Source organism: Lissotriton vulgaris, chromosome 1_1 (genome assembly GCF_964263255.1).
Source record: "Lissotriton vulgaris chromosome 1_1, aLisVul1.2, whole genome shotgun sequence".
Lineage (NCBI taxonomy): Eukaryota > Metazoa > Chordata > Amphibia > Caudata > Salamandridae > Lissotriton > Lissotriton vulgaris.
In genome coordinates, this window is record NC_141685.1 from 2,133,267,327 (window position 1) to 2,133,288,742 (window position 21,416).

General features: G+C 45.7%; 1 protein-coding gene across 1 annotated transcript in view; it reads right to left on the reverse strand.

Annotated features, from left to right (window-relative positions):
• Positions 1–21,416, reverse strand: part of MYRFL (myelin regulatory factor like) — a 1,005,707-nt gene that overhangs the window by 57,905 nt on the left and 926,386 nt on the right. The window contains exon 20 of the mRNA XM_086921958.1: positions 1,164–1,226. Within this exon, the coding sequence (XP_086778084.1) occupies positions 1,164–1,226 (63 nt within the window). The remainder of the gene's footprint in view (positions 1–1,163; positions 1,227–21,416) is intronic.

A 21,416-nucleotide genomic window follows, 5' to 3' on the forward strand; every position in this document is an offset into this window, starting at 1 on the left:
TTGAAATGGCATATCTCTGGTTCTACTGATTGGTTATTTGCTGTTTTTGTATCTAATTTATTCAATGTTACTCTATTTTCCTAAATTGGTGTGGGATTTTTCTTCTGTTGTGTTTTCACTTTATTACTGTTTAAGTGCTGCATAAACACTTCATACATTGCCTCAAAGTTAAGCCCAACAGCTTTTATGTAAGCTACAAGGCGGTTGAGCACAGGTTAATTTAGTGGCTCTTGTGCTTCACCCTGACAAGGATTGTGGCTGTTATCTGTGAAGGGCTCACACCTCTCTCAAGCAACAACCCACTTCTCACCAATCCTCACCAACATTTATCTATGATTGCTTTAGTGTCTTCATTTTTAAATTGGCTTTGAGGGTTGATAGTTGAGAGGACCTTTGGGTGGTAATGCAGATGTGGCATAATGGCTCCTCGACATAGTTTTGGGAACATACATCAGTTTCAAGAAGATTGGCTTTGGTATCAAATAATATTTTGTGGATAAAACAGTATTGTATCTCTTGGTGGATTAGCTATGATGCAATGTACTTATCTTTGAATGTGTCCCTCTTTGCGAGGCTGTGGTAATCCGTATTAGGGTGCAAACATAGGTTTACTTTTGATTTGGGATCAGAAGCTGTGCTGACACTTTGCAGAAAGTTTTTTTGTCTTTACCACTGCCAGGTAAACCTGGTAGAATTTGATCAGGGAAAAGCTTCATTATTTTGAGGTTTGTACCCCGGAATGAGGAAAAACATACAGTATTACCACATTATCCTCCTTCCTTAGATGCGGTAAAAAACCTCGAGACACAGGTAATTAATTCTGTGTCCAAAATTATCAAGTCATTTTACTGGGGTGCTCTGAACGAGCCCTTTCACATGGACCCATCAGTTCAGTTCTAGAATTACGCGTAAATATCATGAAATTATAATGAAAGATTTCGAGCCCACCTTTCCCATAGCTGTTCGCGTTTTTCAAACAAGAATAAAGTTGCAAGCATTTGCTGAATATCCATATGTTTCCAGAAAAGGAATGAATAAATTCAGGTTCATTCTTTTGTCCTCAGACGACCTTCTTTAAATATAACGCAACAAACAGGAATGATTAGGGCAAATTACACGCAATTGTTTTTGGCAGGTGATTATTTAAAATGGCTTCTACTCACAGTCAGTTCCATAGTCGGGTCTGTTCAGCCAGCTTCTTTTTGATACAACTTTGCTCATTTTTCCTGAAAGAAAAATGTTATTTGTTGAGATCCATTAAGTAGTTTAAACGGTATTTTCTTTTGGTTTTCTGGTCATGCTGGTTGCAGTAACGTATAAACAAGTGGGGGAAACGTGAAGGTAAAGGAATCAAACAAGAGCTGAATGCTTACTGCAAAGGTATGTCTCTGTCACTGTGTATTTTTACCCTACAGAAAGTATGTGGTAAAAAAACAGTTGCAAAAAGTGAAAAATTGTCATACATAGTCGTGGCCTTTCACTAGGGCAGAGATTATAGTACCGAGGGCTTGATTACCATTGTGGTCTTTTAGACCGCCATCATATCGGGCAGGTGACTGGTCCCACCTGCCCTATAACAACATGACTGCCAGCACAAGCCACAGTACAAAAAAGAACTTTGTGCACATCCATGCACCGTGTGACAGGCACCATGTAGTGCCTGACACATAGTGAATGGAAGTGTGGGGGGCATTACTCAGGATTAGCTCACGATGGAGGGAAGCCCTGCTTGGGGTCCCCAAAGTCTGTTTCAGTATGCCCTTTCGTGGCAGTGGGACTGCCATTAAAACAAGCATTTGCAATGCAATAGGTCTCGCAGTTGTTAGAGTTTGAGCTATTGACATTGTAAATGGCAATGCCTTTTATTTCTTTTTTTAAAACCAACACGTAAATAAAAGGCATTGTCATTTACAATGCCAATAAGTTAAACTCTCGCAAATGCGAGACCTATTGCATTGCAAATGCTTGTTGATATAGTGCATGCACAGTTTGCAACAAATGTACAGAGCTGCATAAGCAACTCTACAGGCACAGACAGCATACATCAAAGCATGAAAGCACAAAAGGCAACTCCTAAAAGTACAGATGCGCACAGACTGGTATCTCCTGCATATGGCAAACACAAGACTGATGCATACACAGAACCTCGTGAAAGAACACGTATGCAGTTCACGCGTTAGGAAAGTCAGTACACACAGGATAACACATACATGCAAGTTTCGTCTTTACTATGGAGGGCTACGCACTGTGCAAGAGAGAATCAGCTGTCATAGCCCACAAGAATACAAAAAAACTTCTAATCCGCAATACCACAGAGGAGCACCAAGTACAAGAAGGACATACACAAATAGTTTTATTACATTCAAAGCTAGGACTCTGAACATGTGCCCGATGCAAACCGCTTCCTGGTCAGCTCCATTTTCATAGCCAATGATGATTTTCTTTAGAAAGAGTGGGAAAAGCCATCGCATTATGGGTGCTATGTGCGCAGCAGGGTGAGGCAAAGTGGTACTATGCTCAAGAGCTGCATAAGATAGCAACAGAATACCCGCCTTCTTGGCTGAAGGCTCTGATGAGGACACAACTGCCCAGGCCAAGGGATCTCATCGCTCACACTTGACCAACAGAGGGGCTGTTATAAGATGAATAGGTGGGGTGATGACAAGAGCAGCACAAGCATCAGGCACCGAGATGTACATGACTCACTGGGTGCACACTGCCAGCCTCGTGCCCCCCACTACCACTCCTTGGATCTCCCTCCTCTCCTACTGCCTCAGGTCACTCTCCCTGAAGCTACAATGTCTCCTGTGGGTGGATAAACAAAACGGTGGCAAAGAGTGCTCATTCAATTCCAGAATGTCTGCCCTGGGCCCCCGTGTGTTGGCACACCTGAGACTTCTCATGATCTTCAATATGTGCCGAGTCGTCAGCAACTCCGACAGCAGTATCTGTAGAGAAAGCTTCACTGTGGTGGCAAAGAAGTAGAGGCCCTGAGGATGACTTGGCACGGCTGAGGCAGAATCATTCGACTTGGTCTTGCAGCGCCCAGAGGCCTTGCAGCGCCCAGAGGCCTTGCATGCACAGAGCTTGCGAAGCAGTTCTTCCCCTTATGAGACTGGACATGTGGACCTGCAGTTTCTCTTCTGAGCAGGAGACCAGATCTAGCCTGTTGTGGTCCAGAGATATCGGCTAGAGGTACTGGTGAAGAAGCAGAGTAGGGCGGTGGTGGTGGCTGAAGCAAAAGAGTAAGGATGCTTATTGAGACACCTGCAGCTTTTTAAGGGGGGGGAAGTGTTTTTTTCTTTAAAGAGGGTTTTACTACATATCATTCTGTTCCTTTGTTCGGTCTGAAGAAGTCTCCACACTTAGGAAGGATTCTTTGATCATGCTCAGGATGCCACGCCGGGTTATGCAAGGGGAAAAGGAGCATTGGCAATTGCCAATAAAGCTCCATAGTAGTCGAGGAAGTAGAGAAGGAGTGTAGGGGACACGTTTTTCGCAGGGGTATTTACACCCAATCACATCCTTGCACTTGGAACAAAAACTACACCCATAGCTGCCCTATTTAATTCCATGTATGTCACCAACACAGCATGCAAAACCCCCCTTGCAGTCTCGGGATCTAAATAATTTGCTTACCTACCTGTCCAGAAATGGAAAACACCTCAGCTCGTATAATATCTGGGATGTTACAAAGCTGAGCCCCATCCAAAATCTTACGCAACACCTACTGCAATTTAAAGATTATGGTGAAACAGCAACTACCAATCTACTAAATTGGACATAAAATAAGCATTGCATATATGTCAGTAGTATTATTTTCATGGTACTGTATAACTACTCATCCCTTTTTCCCCGTAACACTGTCATGTTAGTGGTTTTAAATTTCTTATATACAGACTGCTCCACTTCCGCAGAAACTAGGTACAGCCTTCCTGATTGGGTAACTTAATAAATGAGCAGAAATGAAAGAAATCAGCTCTGGCTGTCCATTATTAGGCGGCATCGAGCGCTGCGAGGCAAAATGCTTCTTACAGACATTTGAAACATAAATGTTCATGAAGCGAGCCTGTTAGCTGGCTAAGCGGAGCCTGATCGGATTGGCCGAGCATGGGATGTGACGTGGACAGTGCTGAGAAGCATGCACTCTTGCCACAGCCCTGCATGACCAGGAATAGTTGCAAAGCTGAGCAGAGGGCCTAAAGGCACTGGAATGGGTCATGTGCACCACGCACCAGCCTCTGCAAAGCAAACACAGCACAGAGGGGCGCCCAAAGCCCACTATAAGAAGATTATAAGCAAATGGTCCAATCTTGACCTAAAACGGGAACCAAAAAAAGTGAAAAAAGTGGAGCACGGGTTTGTCCGCGCACTTGCTTCCCCTTCACAAGAAAGGAAAAGGAAAATAAACAAGTTTGGTAAAGATTCTGGCATCGGACCTCCCGCTCGCACAAGCAGTCCGTGCACACTGTAGGTAAAGCATGAAGTCAACGAGGGAACAAATACATTCAATAGACTCCAATTCAGCACGTCCATTCTCACTGGCGCTCACAAAGCGCCACGACGCTGCATCCGGGCGCCTAGGCGCTGCTCTCTGCTGTTCGCGCTGTGGACTCGGACTCGTTGCTCGGGGGGGAGGCAGCGGACAGCAGGCTGCCGAGGTCCAGGCTGAGTGTGGTGTGAGCAGGGGTCTGTCCGCAGCCAAACTGACCAAAACAGGTGCCGGGCGCGTAACCAAAGCCGGCGCGGACGGGGCTTCCAGGAGCTGCGAGCGCAGCTCCTGCAGCTAAAATAACCCCAATACACGGAAGTGTGGGAGCCCGATAATAATTAGCTCATCAGTCAGTCTCTCCGCAAATCACCTAGCCCGCTTCATACACTCCTGCATAGAAAGATACAAAAAACCCACAAATCTTCACATCTAGCAAAACACATTAGGAAAAGCAAGGGATATCCGTGGGCTTCACTTACAATGACGTTTTGAACCTACATGATATTGTTCTTTCATTTCCGTTGCATGCCATCTCACAGCTGTACGTGTCTCGGCATGATTAGGATCTCGTTGGCATAGCAAAACCACCTTTCCGAATATCAAAGTGCTTGGCACTCAGAGGTTTGTTTTAATGAGAGGGACGCTGCAGATTCTGCCAGTTGTCCTGCTTTACATTCAGAGTTGCTCACAGTTATTGTTGACGACTCGTCACAGACCCACAGATCAGACAAGTCAAAACGAAACCGAAACCTACGAGCCGCCCAGTTTACGCTGAAGAAGCAGTGTTGCCGGCGGGGGCGAAACCAGGAAGTCAGGCATCCTTGTCCGTGACATGGGCGGGGCCTGTGCCGCGGCCGGAAGAGGCCGGTGTTGCTCGTTGATGCGGGGCTCCCATCATGGAGGGAGAGCCCCGCGGTAGCGTGAAAATCCAGAGAAATGCCCCGCGTGTGGAGATGCGCCGGAGAAAAGGAGCGCAGCGAGGCGACGCGACAAAAGAGCACGGTGAGTGGAGGGGAGGATATGTGTGTCTGTGTGTGCGCGCGTGTGCGCTTGAGCCCGTGAGTGGTGGGGGAGAGGGGTGCATGCGTGCGTGTGTGTGTGCGTGCCTGCCTGTGTGTGTGTATGCCTGGGGGGGAAGGTGGGGGAGTGTGTGCGCGTGGGAATGTGTGTGCGCATGCGGCTGCGTGTGATTGAGAGAGGCAGGGGATGTGTACGGCGCCGTGCGCGCCCTCGAGGACAAATCTGAGACAGCAGAGGCGCGTGGCCGAACGCTGTCTCAGATTCCCCCGAAAGTGAAAACAATAGGTCTTTCGCTGACGCTCGACTAAAAAGGCGGTCAGAAAGGGACATTCTAATCCATATTACGATGCCTGCTACCTCCGACTGCCACCCTGTCGGAGGTAGCAGTCTTGCCCTACCCGACCTTTGCGCCCTGACTTGCGGTATTTTAATCTGGCGGTCAGACAGATGCCCTGGATGTCAGGCGGACTGCCACCAATGGCCTGTTGGTGGGGCTCCATCCGACATCGTAATGAGGGCCCTAGGCTGGTGTGCTCATACTGAAAAGGAAGAGTATGTAATGGGGCCTCTTGTAGCCCTCTTGTCCTTTATGTACACCCCCCTGGGCTGTTGTTTCTTTGATTCAGCACTGACATTCAGCAAGCTGATGAATGGGCAAGTATTTATTTATACATTACCACTTCTCTTTAGAAACACTTTCATTTTTAAAGATATTGTGCAGCAAACATGAGAATATTTGATAAAGACTTTTCAAAATGGAAAAATATGTATTTCATTATAATGCAGAAGTGTTTCACGTTAGTGTATCAGAATATATCACTGCGTTGAAGGGATTTAATAAAAACAATAGTTCTCAAACATGAACTTAGAAACATTGTGCCTCCCCGGTCCTGAGAACAATGACATTATTGAACCAAGAGACAAGTCAGTTGTCATGTATACCCTCGACATGGCCTAGGCTATTATTATACGTGGAACGACTTTTTAGTTTGTGAAATCAAACACATGATTTTTTTGTACAGCACACATCCTGAACTCATGTATTTCAAAATGCTCTTATGTGTGATAATGATGAAAAAGGAGGCAACGTGAAATGAAACAATTGCCTAGGATTATGCAATTTGATCAAGTGGGGAAGCCAGGATTGATCCCAGGTTTTTTGGTTTCACATTGTGAAATTCAGCCAGAAGATGGGTAGTTCTTTCACTCTGGTATTTTACTTCAAAAGTTAACGCTCTGTGTTGAAATCTTGGTGCATGAAGTTAGAATGTGGATGGCAGACAGAAGGCTACACATGCTGTAGGACCGAGGATCTGAGGGAACCGTGAGTGAACCAGACCCAGGAATCTGGCTTGAGCTTGGTTTGAGTCTTCAGTGGCTTTAGTGGCTCGCCCACCTATCTCACATAATGGCGGTTAAGCGGACAAAGGAATGTGAAGTATACAATTTGACAATCATTAAAAAACTTGTTGGAGCAGGAGTACCATTACCACAGTACAGAACTACTTGCTTCCAGATTCATAACGATCTCACTACACCATATTTTTGGGAGTGGACTATAAGACTTGGTGTTCCCTCCCCCACAGATTAAATACTCTAATTATTCAGTTTTTGTCACATTTGTACGCCAAGTATTTTATTTGATTACATTTTTCCTATCACTGTTAAAAAAAATTAAAAAAAATCAAAGTAGAAGAGAAATATGTTTGAAAGTGATTACCTAATATGCACAATCTGTCACAAAGGGGGGCAGAGATTAATACAAAATATCCCTTCTGGTTTAGTAGTTTCTATCTTGCTCATTACGCAAGCGCACAGGGTGAGCGAATCTGATTTTAGGGACTATTCTCACTAAAGATATGCCACTGTGCTGTAGAACCTGCCCAGACTTTAAATACAAATTTCACAAGCAGCATATTATGGTAAATCCAGGATTAAATGTCAAGCCTCATAGTGACATGGCTAAAACCTTCCCAGTGTCCGATATATAGTGATAGAAGTTGGGTTTTTGGGTTTTTAGAGTTCAATAAAAAACACCCCTTGAGGGGTCTTTGCCATGGAATTTTTACAGCACTTGCTACCTTAACAGAGCTTGTTTTCAGGACGTCTAATCTTCAAGAGTAACTAAAGGCATAAGGACATGGTATGCTTCCCGTATGCCCTTATTACACTCGCCTCCCAAGCCCTCCACCCTGCGGGCATCATAGTGGTCCTCGGTCATAGCACAGACCATACTATTTGGCCCCTGGAAAACTACTTGTGAGTAGCCATGTAATAGGGGATTACCAGTTCCATTGGAAAACAAGCTTTGCAATGCAATAGGTCTCGCATTTACAAGAGTTTGAACTATTAGCATTGTAAATGACAATGCCTTTTATTTATATGATTTTTAAAAGCAGGTAAAGGGCATTGTCATTTACAATGCCAATAGCTTGAACTCACACAAATGCGAGACCTATTGCATTGCATATGCGTTAGGAGAGAGCGGGTCCTGCCTTTTCCTGCCGGCAAGAGCAGGCAGGACAAAGCTCTTTGAGAAAATAGTGCTCAGAGGCTTTAATTGAAGCCTACTGAGCAACAACACAGGTAACAGGGAATTTCCTCATGGGAGGTTACAAAATGGGAAAAGGTGGTACTAAGGAGGGACTACTATTAATAGTGACTGTTTACAATGCACAATGACACAAGCCAATGAAAACCAGATTAAGTCTGTTGCTACTGAGGTTCGCTATCTTTAAACACTCTGCATTTTCTGCCCCTTTTTTAACTATATCATATGCCATTAGGAAACAAATCGAACTGGCCTCGGCCCCCAGCAAGCTAAAGGCAGTTGTAAAAGACACGTCGGGGCATCAAACATCTGTGAATGTAATAATTTTCTTTATCTTTCTTTGCATTTTGACTGATTTTAAAATTGAGCTGTGTTTTTATCTACAATGCATTTTGTAACGGGTTTAATTGACCATATACAATAAAGAATACTTACGACTTGTGCACCACTACATAAAACATTTTCATACAGAATCCTCTCAGTGAGAGAATTCATTAACACAGATAACCAACTAGTTGCAGAATGTGATAAGGATCCCTGTTTTCCATTTGTACTTATTTTTATATATCAATACGGGCAGAAAACAATGTATTTCCTGCCTGTATTTATTTTTAGAAGTAGAAAAATACAGAAAATTGTGCCTCTTATGAGGGACTCTGCATGCTGTCCTTCAATAATTCTATGCCAACAGTTGAGCGGATACATAGGATAGATATCATGGAGATATCATGTAGAGTTTAAAAAAAACCTGCATTGAATTTCCTTTAACCCCGGAATTCCACGCGTGCGCAGATCGAACGGCTCCCGGCCGTCCGACGCACATGCCCACCGCGGCGGCGGACGGCCAGGGCCGTCTGACACATGCAAGGGGTTAATACAGGCATATGTTAACAAATATTTGTATACAATGCTAATATTTACCTGTGGGTGTAATGTTTTGTTATATTCGGCTGCTTAATTAGCTAAAGCGTGACAGGTACCATAGTATGATTGCATGTTCATCAGTTAAATAAATGAGGAAATATACCATTTTACATCTTTATTGATTATCAAAACACAAAATAAATATGGAAAATACTAATAAGATGGAAAATAAATATGGATAAATACAGACAGAAATGTTAAAAAAATTAACTTCCGAAAACCGGGAGCCCTAATCATAAGACAAAGAAAATATGGGAATTGAAGAAATAGCAAAGCTAATTTAACAGTAAAGAAATAAATGACATTTGCTTTAACGCAAAATACAACCAGCTTCAATCAGTGAGCAATGCAACTTGGATCACATAAATAATTAAACTTATACCCATATACAATATTCTAAACTAACCCTGGGCGTAGTTGCGTAGTGCACTGTGCAAAATGCTGTTTGCACTGATTGCACAGTGCCGGATGCTTGTCCGCACTGTGCAATCAGTGCAAACTGCATCTTGCACAGTGCAAGCAGTCGTTTTCTGCAGCTCAAGTAGATTTCTACTCAAACTGCAGCTTTCTCAACGTGGACTGGTAGTTTCTCATCGCGAGCATACGCGACCACTCGCAATGAGAAAACTGACCTCCCCGCGTTGAGAATCTCGCTGGGAGGTTTATTTTCCATGCTCGCGATCGGCAACTTGATGTTGCTGATTGCGAACAAGGAAAAAGTCTCGCCGGAATGTTATTTTGCGCGGTCGCCAACTTGCCGTTGAGGACCGCGAGCAAGCAAAAAATGACTGCGGCACTACGCTATGCGTGTTTGCATTGTGCTACGTGCAATTCGCATAGTGCGAAGTAGTGCAAACTTCACAAACTACGCGAGCGCAGCGTACTTCGCCCAGGGACATCCTAAACATGAAACAAGGAGATATTACTACAGAAATTTTTCCAAAAATCACAGAATTTCAAAACCTAATGAAAATTCAGTTGTGAATCCTAAAAGGTAAACATTATGAAATGTCACTAAAAGCTAACGAAACTCTAGAAGCAAGTGTTAAGCAACCATACACGCCAACAGCACTGATACATGGAAGAGACTCCCAATTTTTAAAGTAAAAACTGACTGACTGACTATTTTGAAATGTTGGCATGAATGTACAACATATGTCATCTAAAATTCCAAAGAGAAAACACTTTCTACTACCACACCACAGAGAGCATTAAAATTATAGAGCTCACGAATAGCAGCTATCTAAGTGCCCGTCTCTGTAAAACCATTATAAAAGTCTCTACATAAAAACGTTTTAAACCAATTTGTGATGTGTTCAAAATCTCCAATAGTAATTCAGCGAATATATTTGCCAGACATTGGGATTACCACTATATTGTAATCATTGAAACATTGGCAAGACCTTTGTTTAGCGACCACACTGTCTGGTCAGCGCTAATTTTGAGCTCCAAGGCCACCGTAGATTTTCAGGAAGGCAATGTCATCCACAAACTCCTAGTCGTACAGTAACTGTGGCAACACAGCAGCTCGGCTGGGCATCACGTGATCTCAACGACCTGAGCTACGTAGGGCAGAGCATGTGCTCACTTGCTTGTGAGATGTGCGTGCTCGTGCTCAAATTCAGCGAGAGCAGAGCGGGCGCTTGCTCAACGAATCCCAGTGGGCGGAGGGAGCGAGCTTGGCTGTGACGTCACTTCACTGGTGCGGCGGCGGTTAGGCAGAAGGTGCTCGTTGTCCTGCAAAACGCCGCGAGCCATGGGACAGGAAATGTGCACGCGTACTGAGTGCACATCCCCTGTCCTTACGCGTGCACGTCTCCTGTCCCTCTTCCGACAACAATAGGTCTCGCCAAGGCGAGAAGCGTGTGCGCTACGTCGCTAGGCGAGACCTAAAAAGGAGGATTCTATTGGTTAATAGATGGATTGCCTTTCTATGCATTGCCTATACAGCAGCTCATTGTCACTCAATCACCTGGAAGAGGTGCATGGGCAGGATGTAACCGACCTGAGCATAAACCTGTAATATTGGCCAATCTATGAATAAAGTGTGCCCACAAACTCGTGGTTGACTTAGTTAGATGCAAATCATGCACAGGGTACAAGGCAAGCACATCATTTGTATGTAACTCATTTGCCTCAGTGTTGATTCTTAAATAATAGAGAATGGAGCAAACAGGATGCCTCCAACTTTAATACTTTGCATAAAAACGTGAAATAAAGCAAACTGGGTTTCTATTTTAAGAAATGGATAATGTATATGTTGTGCACTATTCAAATAATGAAAACAGAACTTAAGCTGAGGTGAATGTATCTTTTTTGTTACACAAACAACAAAACAGTGAATAACAAGTACTGGCAAAACCAACAGGTTTTGTCTTAGGCACAGAGGTGTTGGCTTTACCAATACTTGTTTCCTTTGCTATTTTTATCATTAGTTAATATTTCAAGGAAAGACGCAGGTGTGTTATCTTGCAACTGTACACTGATGATAGAATACAAAAAGCATTACAAGATGGCTGCCATGCAATGCATATGCAACCAAATTAGCGCAGACGCATGGGTAGCCATTTTAGAATGCTTTCTGTTATGGTTTATGGCAAAGGAAAAGGAAAAGAAACAATCATGAGCAAAGCCAATAGCTCTTCAATCCAAGACAGGCCTGTTGCCATTGCCGTGCTTGTTAAACTCTCATGTGAGCCGCAGATCTTGACTTGTAACTTCAGTAAAGCCAACTCATGCTTTATTACCCGGAGGTCAACTGAGTGACGGTCATGCTTTAGCAAAACACCGTAATCCAGGACGAAAACAGAAGGACGGCACACAGGAATCCTTAGACAAGCGGTTTATTTAGACTTCAACTGCTTCCATTGTTTTTTAAGCAATCAACATGCAAAGTGCAAGGTGCATGTATATCCCAAGTCAGACCTACGCGTTTGGCCGTAGCCTTCTACTGGGTCATAATGTTTCAGTCCACAGAGTGTCATTTTTAAAGGGACAGCTGCTCCCTTGCCCAGCACCACTTAAAAGCTTTGTATGTGTTTTAAAGGGGAGGAACACATTTACAGCTATTTTCAGAGTAAAGTATATCCTGACAACAATAGTTGGTGAACAAAGTCGCTGTGAAATACGCAAATGAAACTCATAACTTGAATGTTTTAACCATCAAGCAGACCGATTTTTGCAACATATGGATCAGACAGGCATGATGAACAACCAGATATATAAATCTACAATTCCTGGTAATCTGACATCATATTTCAGAGTTCGGGGTCACTTATAGTATATAGGGCAAGACATGGAAGGAGATAAAGTGCAACGTGCATCCTCAATATGTGTGGCATACTTATATAGCGCAACCTGTCACCACCAAGGGCATCCTGGCGCTTTGACCCGTACTCAATGAAAACAGTAGCTCAGCCTATCCTGGGAAACAAATGAGTTTTTAGAGCCTTTCTAAAAGATAAGAGATCTCCAAGGCTTCTCAAGGAGATAGGCAGAGAGTTCCAGAGTTTGGCTGCCGCTACTCTAAAAGAGCGGCCCCCCATCCTCACTCTCTGAAATCGTGGGACTACCAGTAGCCTGGATGACGAGGAGCGTAAAGCTCTAGATGGACAATACCAGGCAAACATACGCCGCAAAGGAATAGGGCCCAGATCATGAATAGCCCTAAACACAATACACGCTGCTTTGTAGCGCACCCGTAGATGAACTGGCAGCCAATGAAGTTCTCGCAGTGCTGCTGTAGAAGAACTGTGGTAGGGGCGAGAAAGGGCGAGTTTAGCAGCGATATTTTGCACCCTTTGCAACTTGCCCAAGAGTGTTACCGGGGCCTCCAGAAGTAGTGCGTTACAATAGTCAAGTCGACTTAGGATGGTACAACGCACTACTTCTGGTCTGGCTTGCGCAGGGAGGAGAGGAAGGACCTTGCGCAGCATACGGATCAGCATCATACATGTTGAAGAGATCTTATTCACATGTAGATCCAACTGCAGGTTAGGCCCAAAAGTGACGCCTAAATTGCGCGCTGATTGTGCCGCAGACACCGTCTCTGAGAAGGACGGAGGCCAGAAGTCTACTGGGAGGTCACGAGGAACTCGATCAATGGAGCAGTGTAAGACCTCCGTCTTAGTTCCGTTGAACTGTAACGAGTTCAACCGGAGCCATTCCGCTGTCGCCTGCATGCACCGATGAAAGGTCTCCAGTGTGACTGCATCCTGTCCCTCCAGAGAGAAGACCAGCTGGGTATCATCTGCATAATTAAATGCAGAGATACCGAAGGTTTTAATGAGCTGGACTAGGGGGCGGAGGTAGACATTAAAGAGTATAGGGCTGATGGCCGAGCCCTGAGGTACTCCTTGTCCCACTCTCCGCTCCTCCGAACTGAAGGGGGGTAATGAAACCCGTTGCTGACGGCAGTCCAAGTAGGAGATTAACCAATCCCTGGCCTTGTCCCTGACCCCGCATTCCTCCAGCCTAGAAATCAAGGTGGGATGACTGACCGTGTCGAACGCGGCCGACATGTCGAGCAGCACCAAGAATGCTGCCCGACCACTGTCGACCGCAGATTGTCTAGCACGGTCACTAACGCGGATTCCGTCCCATGCGCTGGGCGGAAGCCGAATTGCGTCTCATCCAACCAGCTGTTCCCTTCTAGGAAACTGGACAGAGCACGGGTGACCAGCTTTTCCATAATTTTAACCGGAAAAGGGAGCAGGGAAATTGGCCGGTAGTTAGAAAGGCAGGTAGGGTCGAGCGTAGGTTTTTTTAAAAGCGGGGATACCACTGCTTTCTTCCAGCAGCTTGGAACAGTAGCTGTCTCAAATGACTGACAGCAGATGGCGTGCAGGGGCTGGAAGAGGTCCTCTTGAAACACCCTCCATAGTCTTGGAGGGAGAGGATCCAAAGGCGAGCCAGAAGAAATCGTCAGGGCTAAGTCGCCAAACTCCTTCAAGGATGGAAGGGGAAAACTACTCAGCTGGGGTCGACTGGCTTCGTTCGCCGGAGCTCCCAAACTGAGGGCCGGCTCCAAGGAAGGAGAAAAGTGACTTCTCTGCTGGGGTCGACTGGCTGCGATCTCCGGAGCTCCCAAGCAGAGAGCCTGATCCAAAGTGGGGGCAGAGGGGCCGCTCAGCTGGGGTCGACTGGCCTCGCTCGCCGGAGCTCCCAGACTGAGAGCTGACTCCACAGGAAGAGGGAGAAGGCTACCCTGCTGAGGTCGACTGGCTACAATTGCCGGAGCTCCCAAACAGGGAGCCGAATCAGGGGCTGCGAGGGGAGAGCAGTTCAGCTGGGGTCGACTGGCCGCAGTCGCCGGAGCTCCCAAGCTGAGGGCCTGATCCAACAGAGAAAAAGGAGGGCTACTCAGCTGGGGTCGACTGGCTTCCGCCGCCGGAGCTCCCAAGCTGGAGAGCTGCTCATCTGGTCGGGGTCGACTGGAGGGCGTGACCGGAGCTTCCTGACAGAGATTAGTAGCCCTCTGCAGGGGTCGACTGGCCATTTCCTCCGGAGCTCCCTCCTCAGTAGTGGGGTTCCGTGGGTCCTGCAGACCTGCTAGGATTTTACGGATTTTTTCCTCAAAGGCATCCGCAAGAGAGTCACAAAGAGCTTGCGACGAGGGAACAGCACTAGCCACACACGTAGGGTGAGCCAGGTCCTTAACGATTTTAAAAAGGGCCTGAGCCTTGTTTGGGGCCTGATTCAGAGTGAGTTCAAGAAAGGTCGCTTTTGCTATCTTGATTTGAGCTTTATATTTATGCATAGCAGACCTAAATGCAATTTTCTCGGAGTCTAGGTACTGCTTCCTCCAAACCCTTTCCGCGCGTTTACAGTCGAGTTTGAGCTGGCGAAGTTCGCTCGTGTACCAAGGACTAGCTCGGTTCACTCTCCCTCGCGACTTCCGAAGGGGCGCTAACTTATCCAGCGAGCTAGCTATAGACTGACAGAAGAGGGTATAACTATCTTCGACTGTATTGCCAAGTTTGAAGTCCTTGTCTAAGATGTTCGGCAATGGGACAGTGTTTAGAATACGGGACCAAGGTCTCTCTAGCTTAGCTAGAGGTAGTCCAGCCTTACGTGAAGTAGGGTCCTCCGACCAAAGGGAAAACCTGATCAGAAAATGGTCCGTCCAATATTGGCACTTGATGTCCACAAATGATGCCCATTGAGGATCCGCAAACACCAAGTCCAAAATATGGCCTTTCCGATGCGTGGAGGCATTCACCAGCTGTACTAAGTTGATATCTGTACAGGCTTGGCTAAGAGAGAAAAATGCATTGTCCAGCGAGCTGCCTGCCCACAGATTGAAATCTCCAAGAACTAATAACCTGGAGTGGGTGCTGGCAAGTTCATAGATCAGGTCAATGAGAAGAGGGATGGAAGGTGCTGGTCCCGGGGGACGGTAACAAAGAACACCCGAACAGCAGAGCGACTCCTGCTGTTTGACTGAGAAACCCATCAGTTCAAATCCCGGTACCTCTCGAATCTTTAACTGGGAGAGGGTAAGCGAATCTCTATGAATGAATCCGATTCCCCTCCTCGGTTAAGTGGGCGCGGTGAGTGGCTAATTTTATATCCTGAAGGGCAGGCTAAGCCCAGCTCGACCTCACAGTCCTCCCGAGTCCACGTTTCTGTGAGAAAGAGGACATCGAGCTGTTCAGACTCAATGAGGAAGGCTATTTCCGTGTGGTGCTTGCAGAGAGATCTGACATTAAGCAAACCACAGGTGATTGGCTTGGAGGTAGAAGATCTGACCGGGTCCTGCCCAGGTCTCAGTTCGATGAGCTCACTCCGAGTGTAAGCTATACGGTTTGGACCGGAGGGGCCAGAGGTAGCGGCCCTAAGCGCGTCCGTTGCGCGAACGGGCGCAAACGGGCTTACCTCTGGCGCACCTCCGGCGCCCCTACGGCGCCCCCGCTGCGCACCGTCGCTGCGCACTTGTCTGGCGGCCATCTTAAATGGCCAGCAGGGTATTGTACATAAAGCGAATAGAAGTGCTATATATTATCGCTATTTTGCACACATATATATGAAGTGCTAGGTGCTTTAATAGTATTCTATGTTTGAATGTTGTCGCTCTGACATTCCAGAATTCATACCCAACTGCTGATAATATAAAATCGGCCTAACAATGTAAAAATTAATTAAAGAAGTAAGATACATGGGATGCAAAGCACAACAATTCAACACAAGTAAAAGAGACCCAATAGCTTTAAAATACATTTGTAGGTTTAGAGATTAATTGCAATGTGCTACACCTGCAAAGTACAAGGGGTAAGAGGTGCTACGTAACGTTCCTATAGCAAAATACTAAAATACCAAATTTCAATATTGCACTCACTGATATAAAGTGGATAGTGCTATTCCTGTAAAGTACAAAGGAACCAAAAGTGCCACACGCTCCTCCTTTATAACCTCCTCTATTGCACTTATAGATGTAAAGTGCAAAATTATGTTTGTGTAAACTACATGAAAAATTGCCCTTTGCTTATCCCCAAAAGAATTACCAGAACAATTTAGGTAAGATTTCATCCTCCAAATAAAAACAATGTCATCAATATCAATATTATCACAGCTTCCTCCATATGTGTCTGCAGGCATGCGTTTCTCTTATCCAATGAGCACAGAAACACCACAGTGTAGAACCACGGTTTGTTAACCTTCATATCTAAAATGAGCAAGTGCCTCTTGATATTCATCCCAGGATCTGATATGTGGACACAATACTTTTTCCCAAACAATAATATTATATCTTAATTATATCTTAAACTGATTGCAACATAAAATGATATTATAAAACAGGATTAAAGAGGTGTCACAAATGTTCAAAGGCATACATGGGAAATACTAGAAGATGTGAAGGCAGAAGTGGGAATCAGCCACAGGAGGACGCCAAAGCCGCCGAGGCTCCGATGCAGAAGCAGAAGCCAGCCGCTCAGCAGCACAGGCACCAGAACTACACCATGGAGCTGCACCCGCGCACCTCCGTCCGTCCCTACCCAGTCCTTGGGCTGTCCTTAGGGTGTATCAAACAGCCCCGAACTGCGGTGACCTGAAGTGAAAACCGGGGAGAGGGCCAAGAACAGGCAGCGACGTGACGGAGCTCTCTCCCGTAGCTCCCACTGCGCCACTCGCTACTGGTTAGGCTGCGTGATGCAAAACACGACTGGACCAGCTGCAAGCTGAAACAGGAACACCAATGTGCCTAGAGAGCGGGAAATACTATTAAAATGTGTATAGTTCAGCATCTGCATTCAGGCCCCATGGGATCCCAGTTCCCAATGTGATGATCCACTTTGATTAGGCTCTTCTCAGGCCTGCTTATCTGTCTCCTTTCCTCATCTTAATTGGAATATGTTCAATGCCGGGCAAAGAAAAGTTGTTCTCCAACTGGCCTTCATGATCTTTCCAGATGTGTTTCGCCATTACATATGTAAAGTCTTTGTTGACGGTAGCCCTTATATGTTGCAGAATGTGCAGCTTAAGTTTATTAACAGTGCTGCCCACATATTGTATGCCGCATCTGCATTCCAGGAGATATCCTATGTTTGTGGTCTTGCATGTTATCCTTTCCTTGATGGGCTTCTTTGTGCCTTGTATGGTTGTTATGTCCCCCCTGTTGTGGCCATAACGACATGCTTAACCTTTTGGACACTTTGGCTTGACTGACACACTATCTTACACCCCCACAGCCAATTCAAGTACTTTTCCCACCAACTTTCAGCAGGGGTGGAGAGGCTTACTGTGTAACGTGTGAGCCCTTCCCAAGCACTCTGCCGAGGATTGGGATCCTCGGTGCAGCCTGACTTCGGGTTTTTAACTGAGACTTGGCTGAAACCTCATTCGGTCCCCTCCATAGCTCTTGCTGTGCCAGAGGGATACAGATTCACTCGCATGGACAGACATAATAAAATAGGTGGTGGAGTTGCTATTGTGCATAGGGGCAATATCAAGATTACTGTACTGGAGTAACACAGTGACCCGACTATGGAAGTGTTGGTCTTCCGCATGGACCTTTCGGCCCGTGCAAGTTGGAAGGGAGCCCTGGTATATCGACTTCCCGGTCCACTAAATAGCTTCCCTCTCCATCTTCTTGAGCTCATCGCTCCGGATGTAATCGCGGGCAGCAATTTTTTGCTGCTAGGCAACTTTAATATACACAGCGAGTGCAGCTCCAATGTGGAAGCAGAGATACTCGTACCAGAGCTAGCTACTCTTGGGTTAAACAAGCTTAATGAGGGCTCCACACACATAGTGGGTCATACCCTGGATATTGTTTTTTCCAACTCCCCCAATATCTCTTATAATTCCCCTCAGTTCCTCCCTTGGTCTGACCATGTGTCAATTGAATTCTGTATTCAGGCACCTAGGAAAAGGACTCAAGCCACTGATGACTCCCCTGGCTTTTTCAGACAGCGGAAGAGAGTCACCTTGGAAGGCTTTAAGGCTACTTTTGCAGAGCAGCTGATATCAAAATCGCACAATATTATAAGTATAACCTGGCTGTCTCTAGTGCAGTGGATCAATTAGCACCCCAGAAATCCCTTCCTAGCACACCCAGGCTCCCTCAGAATGCCTGGTATTCTCCCCTACTTCGCAACCAGAAACAAATCTGTAGGAAGTTTGAAAAACTGTGGCGTCTTACTCATGAGGAGGAGGATAAAGTCCGGTTTCATGTGGCCCTGGCTGAGTACCATGGGAAAATCAGGGCAGCACGTAAAGATCACATAGCCCTACAATTAGCCCAGGCCAATAACGACCCTAAGGTGCTATATCGCATCCTAAAGTCCTTTACAGACCCCAAGGTGTGCAAGAACCCAATAGTCCCTTCACAAGAACTATGCGATGATATTGGCACCTTTTTTTTCGCAAAAAATTTAGACTATCTATGATAAAATCATGCAATCGGGAGAACACTCCGCCACCATTATGATTCCCGTAGAATCTAGGCAGGTAGCCATTCAACTGCTAGGAAGCTTTCCCCCGGTGACACAAGAGGAGACTGAGGTATTGATCCGTTCAGTAAAATCTGGATCACCTCGCGATCTTATGCCGGCAAAAATTACCACCTCTCTTGCCAGCCACCTGTCCCCTCCATTGCAGATCTCCTCAATCTCACCCTGCGAGAAGGACTGGTCCCACTGGAATGGAAGGCAGCACAGGTTAGGCCTTTCGGTAAGAATTCCAAGGCCCCGTTTACTGAGTTCTCCAATCTCTGTCCTATTTCTCTCCTCCCTTTCTGGGCAAGCTTTTGGAGAAACATATAAATATCTAGCTCTCCAACCATTTCGAATGGATGGCCAGCCTTGATTCATCTAAATTAGGCTTTTGCTCAAAACACAGCACGGAATCAGCCCTACTAGAGGTAACCGATAACATCAAGATGACCCTAGATAGAGGCCACTCCACGATTCTGGTGCTGTTGGATCTGTCTGCTGCGTTCAACACAGTTTCCCACAGGATCCTGCTCAGGAGATTGGAGGAGGTTGGACTCAAAGATTTGGCCCTCTAGTGGTTGGCAAGTTTTCTTTCCTCTCGCTCCCAGGCGGTCAACCTTGGTCCATATCGTTCAGCCGCAACAAAACTGTCTAAGGGAGTTCCACAGGGCTCCTGCTTGATCCCCACTTTGTTTAACATCTATGTGGCTCCATTGGCCAATCTGTTGAGGAAGAGTGGGTTTAACCCTGTTTCTTACGCGGACGATACCCAACTGCTTTTTCCATTTGCAAAGTTTACTCTATCAGTGCAGGCCACCTTCTCCCTGGGAATGAGAAACATCTCCCAGTGGATGAGGAATAACTTCCTTCAGTGCAATGTGGGGAAGACGTAAATAATGCTTTTTGGGGAAGCTCAATTACTGTGGACCCCCAACTGGTGGCCCTCAGACTTAGGTACCCCACCCACACCAAAAACCTGTGTGAAAAACTTAGGTGTTCGCTTTGAACAGACCCTCACCATGAAAGAGCATGCTATTCAGATAGCTGGCTCATGCTTTCACGTGTTGGGCCTACTGCGCCGTATCCTTCTGCTGCTTCCTGACTCATCTAGGAAGACGCTAACCAAGGCATTTATATCAAGCCTCCTGGATTACTGCAATAGCCTTCTGCTATCCGCCAATGAGGCCACCCTTGAGAGACTACAGGTTGTCCAGAACACGGCAGCTCATCTGATTCTGAACGCACCACCAAGGACGGCCTCTCGGCCCCTGCTTTGCCAGCTCCATTGGCTCCCGATACGTACAGTTCAAGGTGCACTGTATCATTCACAAGGCTTTGTCTTACTCCAACCCTAGTTAACTGGCAGATAAATGTATTCTCTACATCCCTCAGCGGTCCCTCCGCTCACAGTCTAAATACTTGTTCACAGTGCCTAGAATCAAACGGGCCAGGCAAGGTGGGAAAGCCCTGTCTTATTTGGGCCCCTGCCACAGGAACAAGCTCCCTGTACAACTAAGACAATGCAGAGAACATTTCCTTTTCAGGAAACAGCTTAAGACCTTTCTGTTTACCTCCGATCCTTAGTTGTTAGGTCCCCTCTCACTCTGCCCATCTATAGCGCAGAGATACCCGTTCGGGGGTCGATTCTGGTGCTTTATAAATAAATAAATTAAAAAAATAAAGAAAGAAACCATTGCACATCAACCAATTGCCTTTTTGTGGGTTTTTGTTGGTAAAATAACTCTGGGCTAGCAGATTCCCAGGGATGGCACCTTTCTATATGTGATGTTAACATGTTCCAATAGGAGATGTTTAAGCTCATGGTCCTTTTTAAGTGTATTCCAGTGACTACCTATAGCTTGTTTGACGGCTTTGTTAGATCTATTGAAGTCCGTGATGAACCTGATGACTTCTTTGTTTGGTAGATCAGTATCTGCATTTTCTTGGGCATCAATAGATTTTCTCTCTTGTGTTTTTAGCTCTCATTCGTGCATCTTCCATATATATATGACAGTGTGTTGTTATAGTAAGGATTCCCAGGGATAGGAATTACTCCAGTTTTTGCTTGTTAATAACTTTGCCAACATTTGACAAACCTCCACGAACTTTTATTGACCTATTTATTAAGGGGGTAGAAAGAAAAAAGCGGGGTACCACTAATGGATTTTCAATGTACTTTTTAAACAGGCATAGCTGCAAAATGGGCAGTCGGATCGCGTTGTGGTAGTAGATGTAATTTGGTAAAGTAGCTTTAAATTTATAAGGCACAAAATCGTAGTGATATATTGGGCCACAGTACTTTTGCAGTATTCTGTGGTACATGCTGATGACAAGGCAGTCGGATACAGCCTTTACCATGAAGGCTGAACAATGAACAGCCTTTACAATGAAGGCTGAAGTACGCAAGCGCTACCATGCATATGCCTTAACCTCTCATGTGCGTGGTGAAGGCATTATGCGCAGTAGGGCTTGCAGACAAATGGAAGGAGGAAGAGAC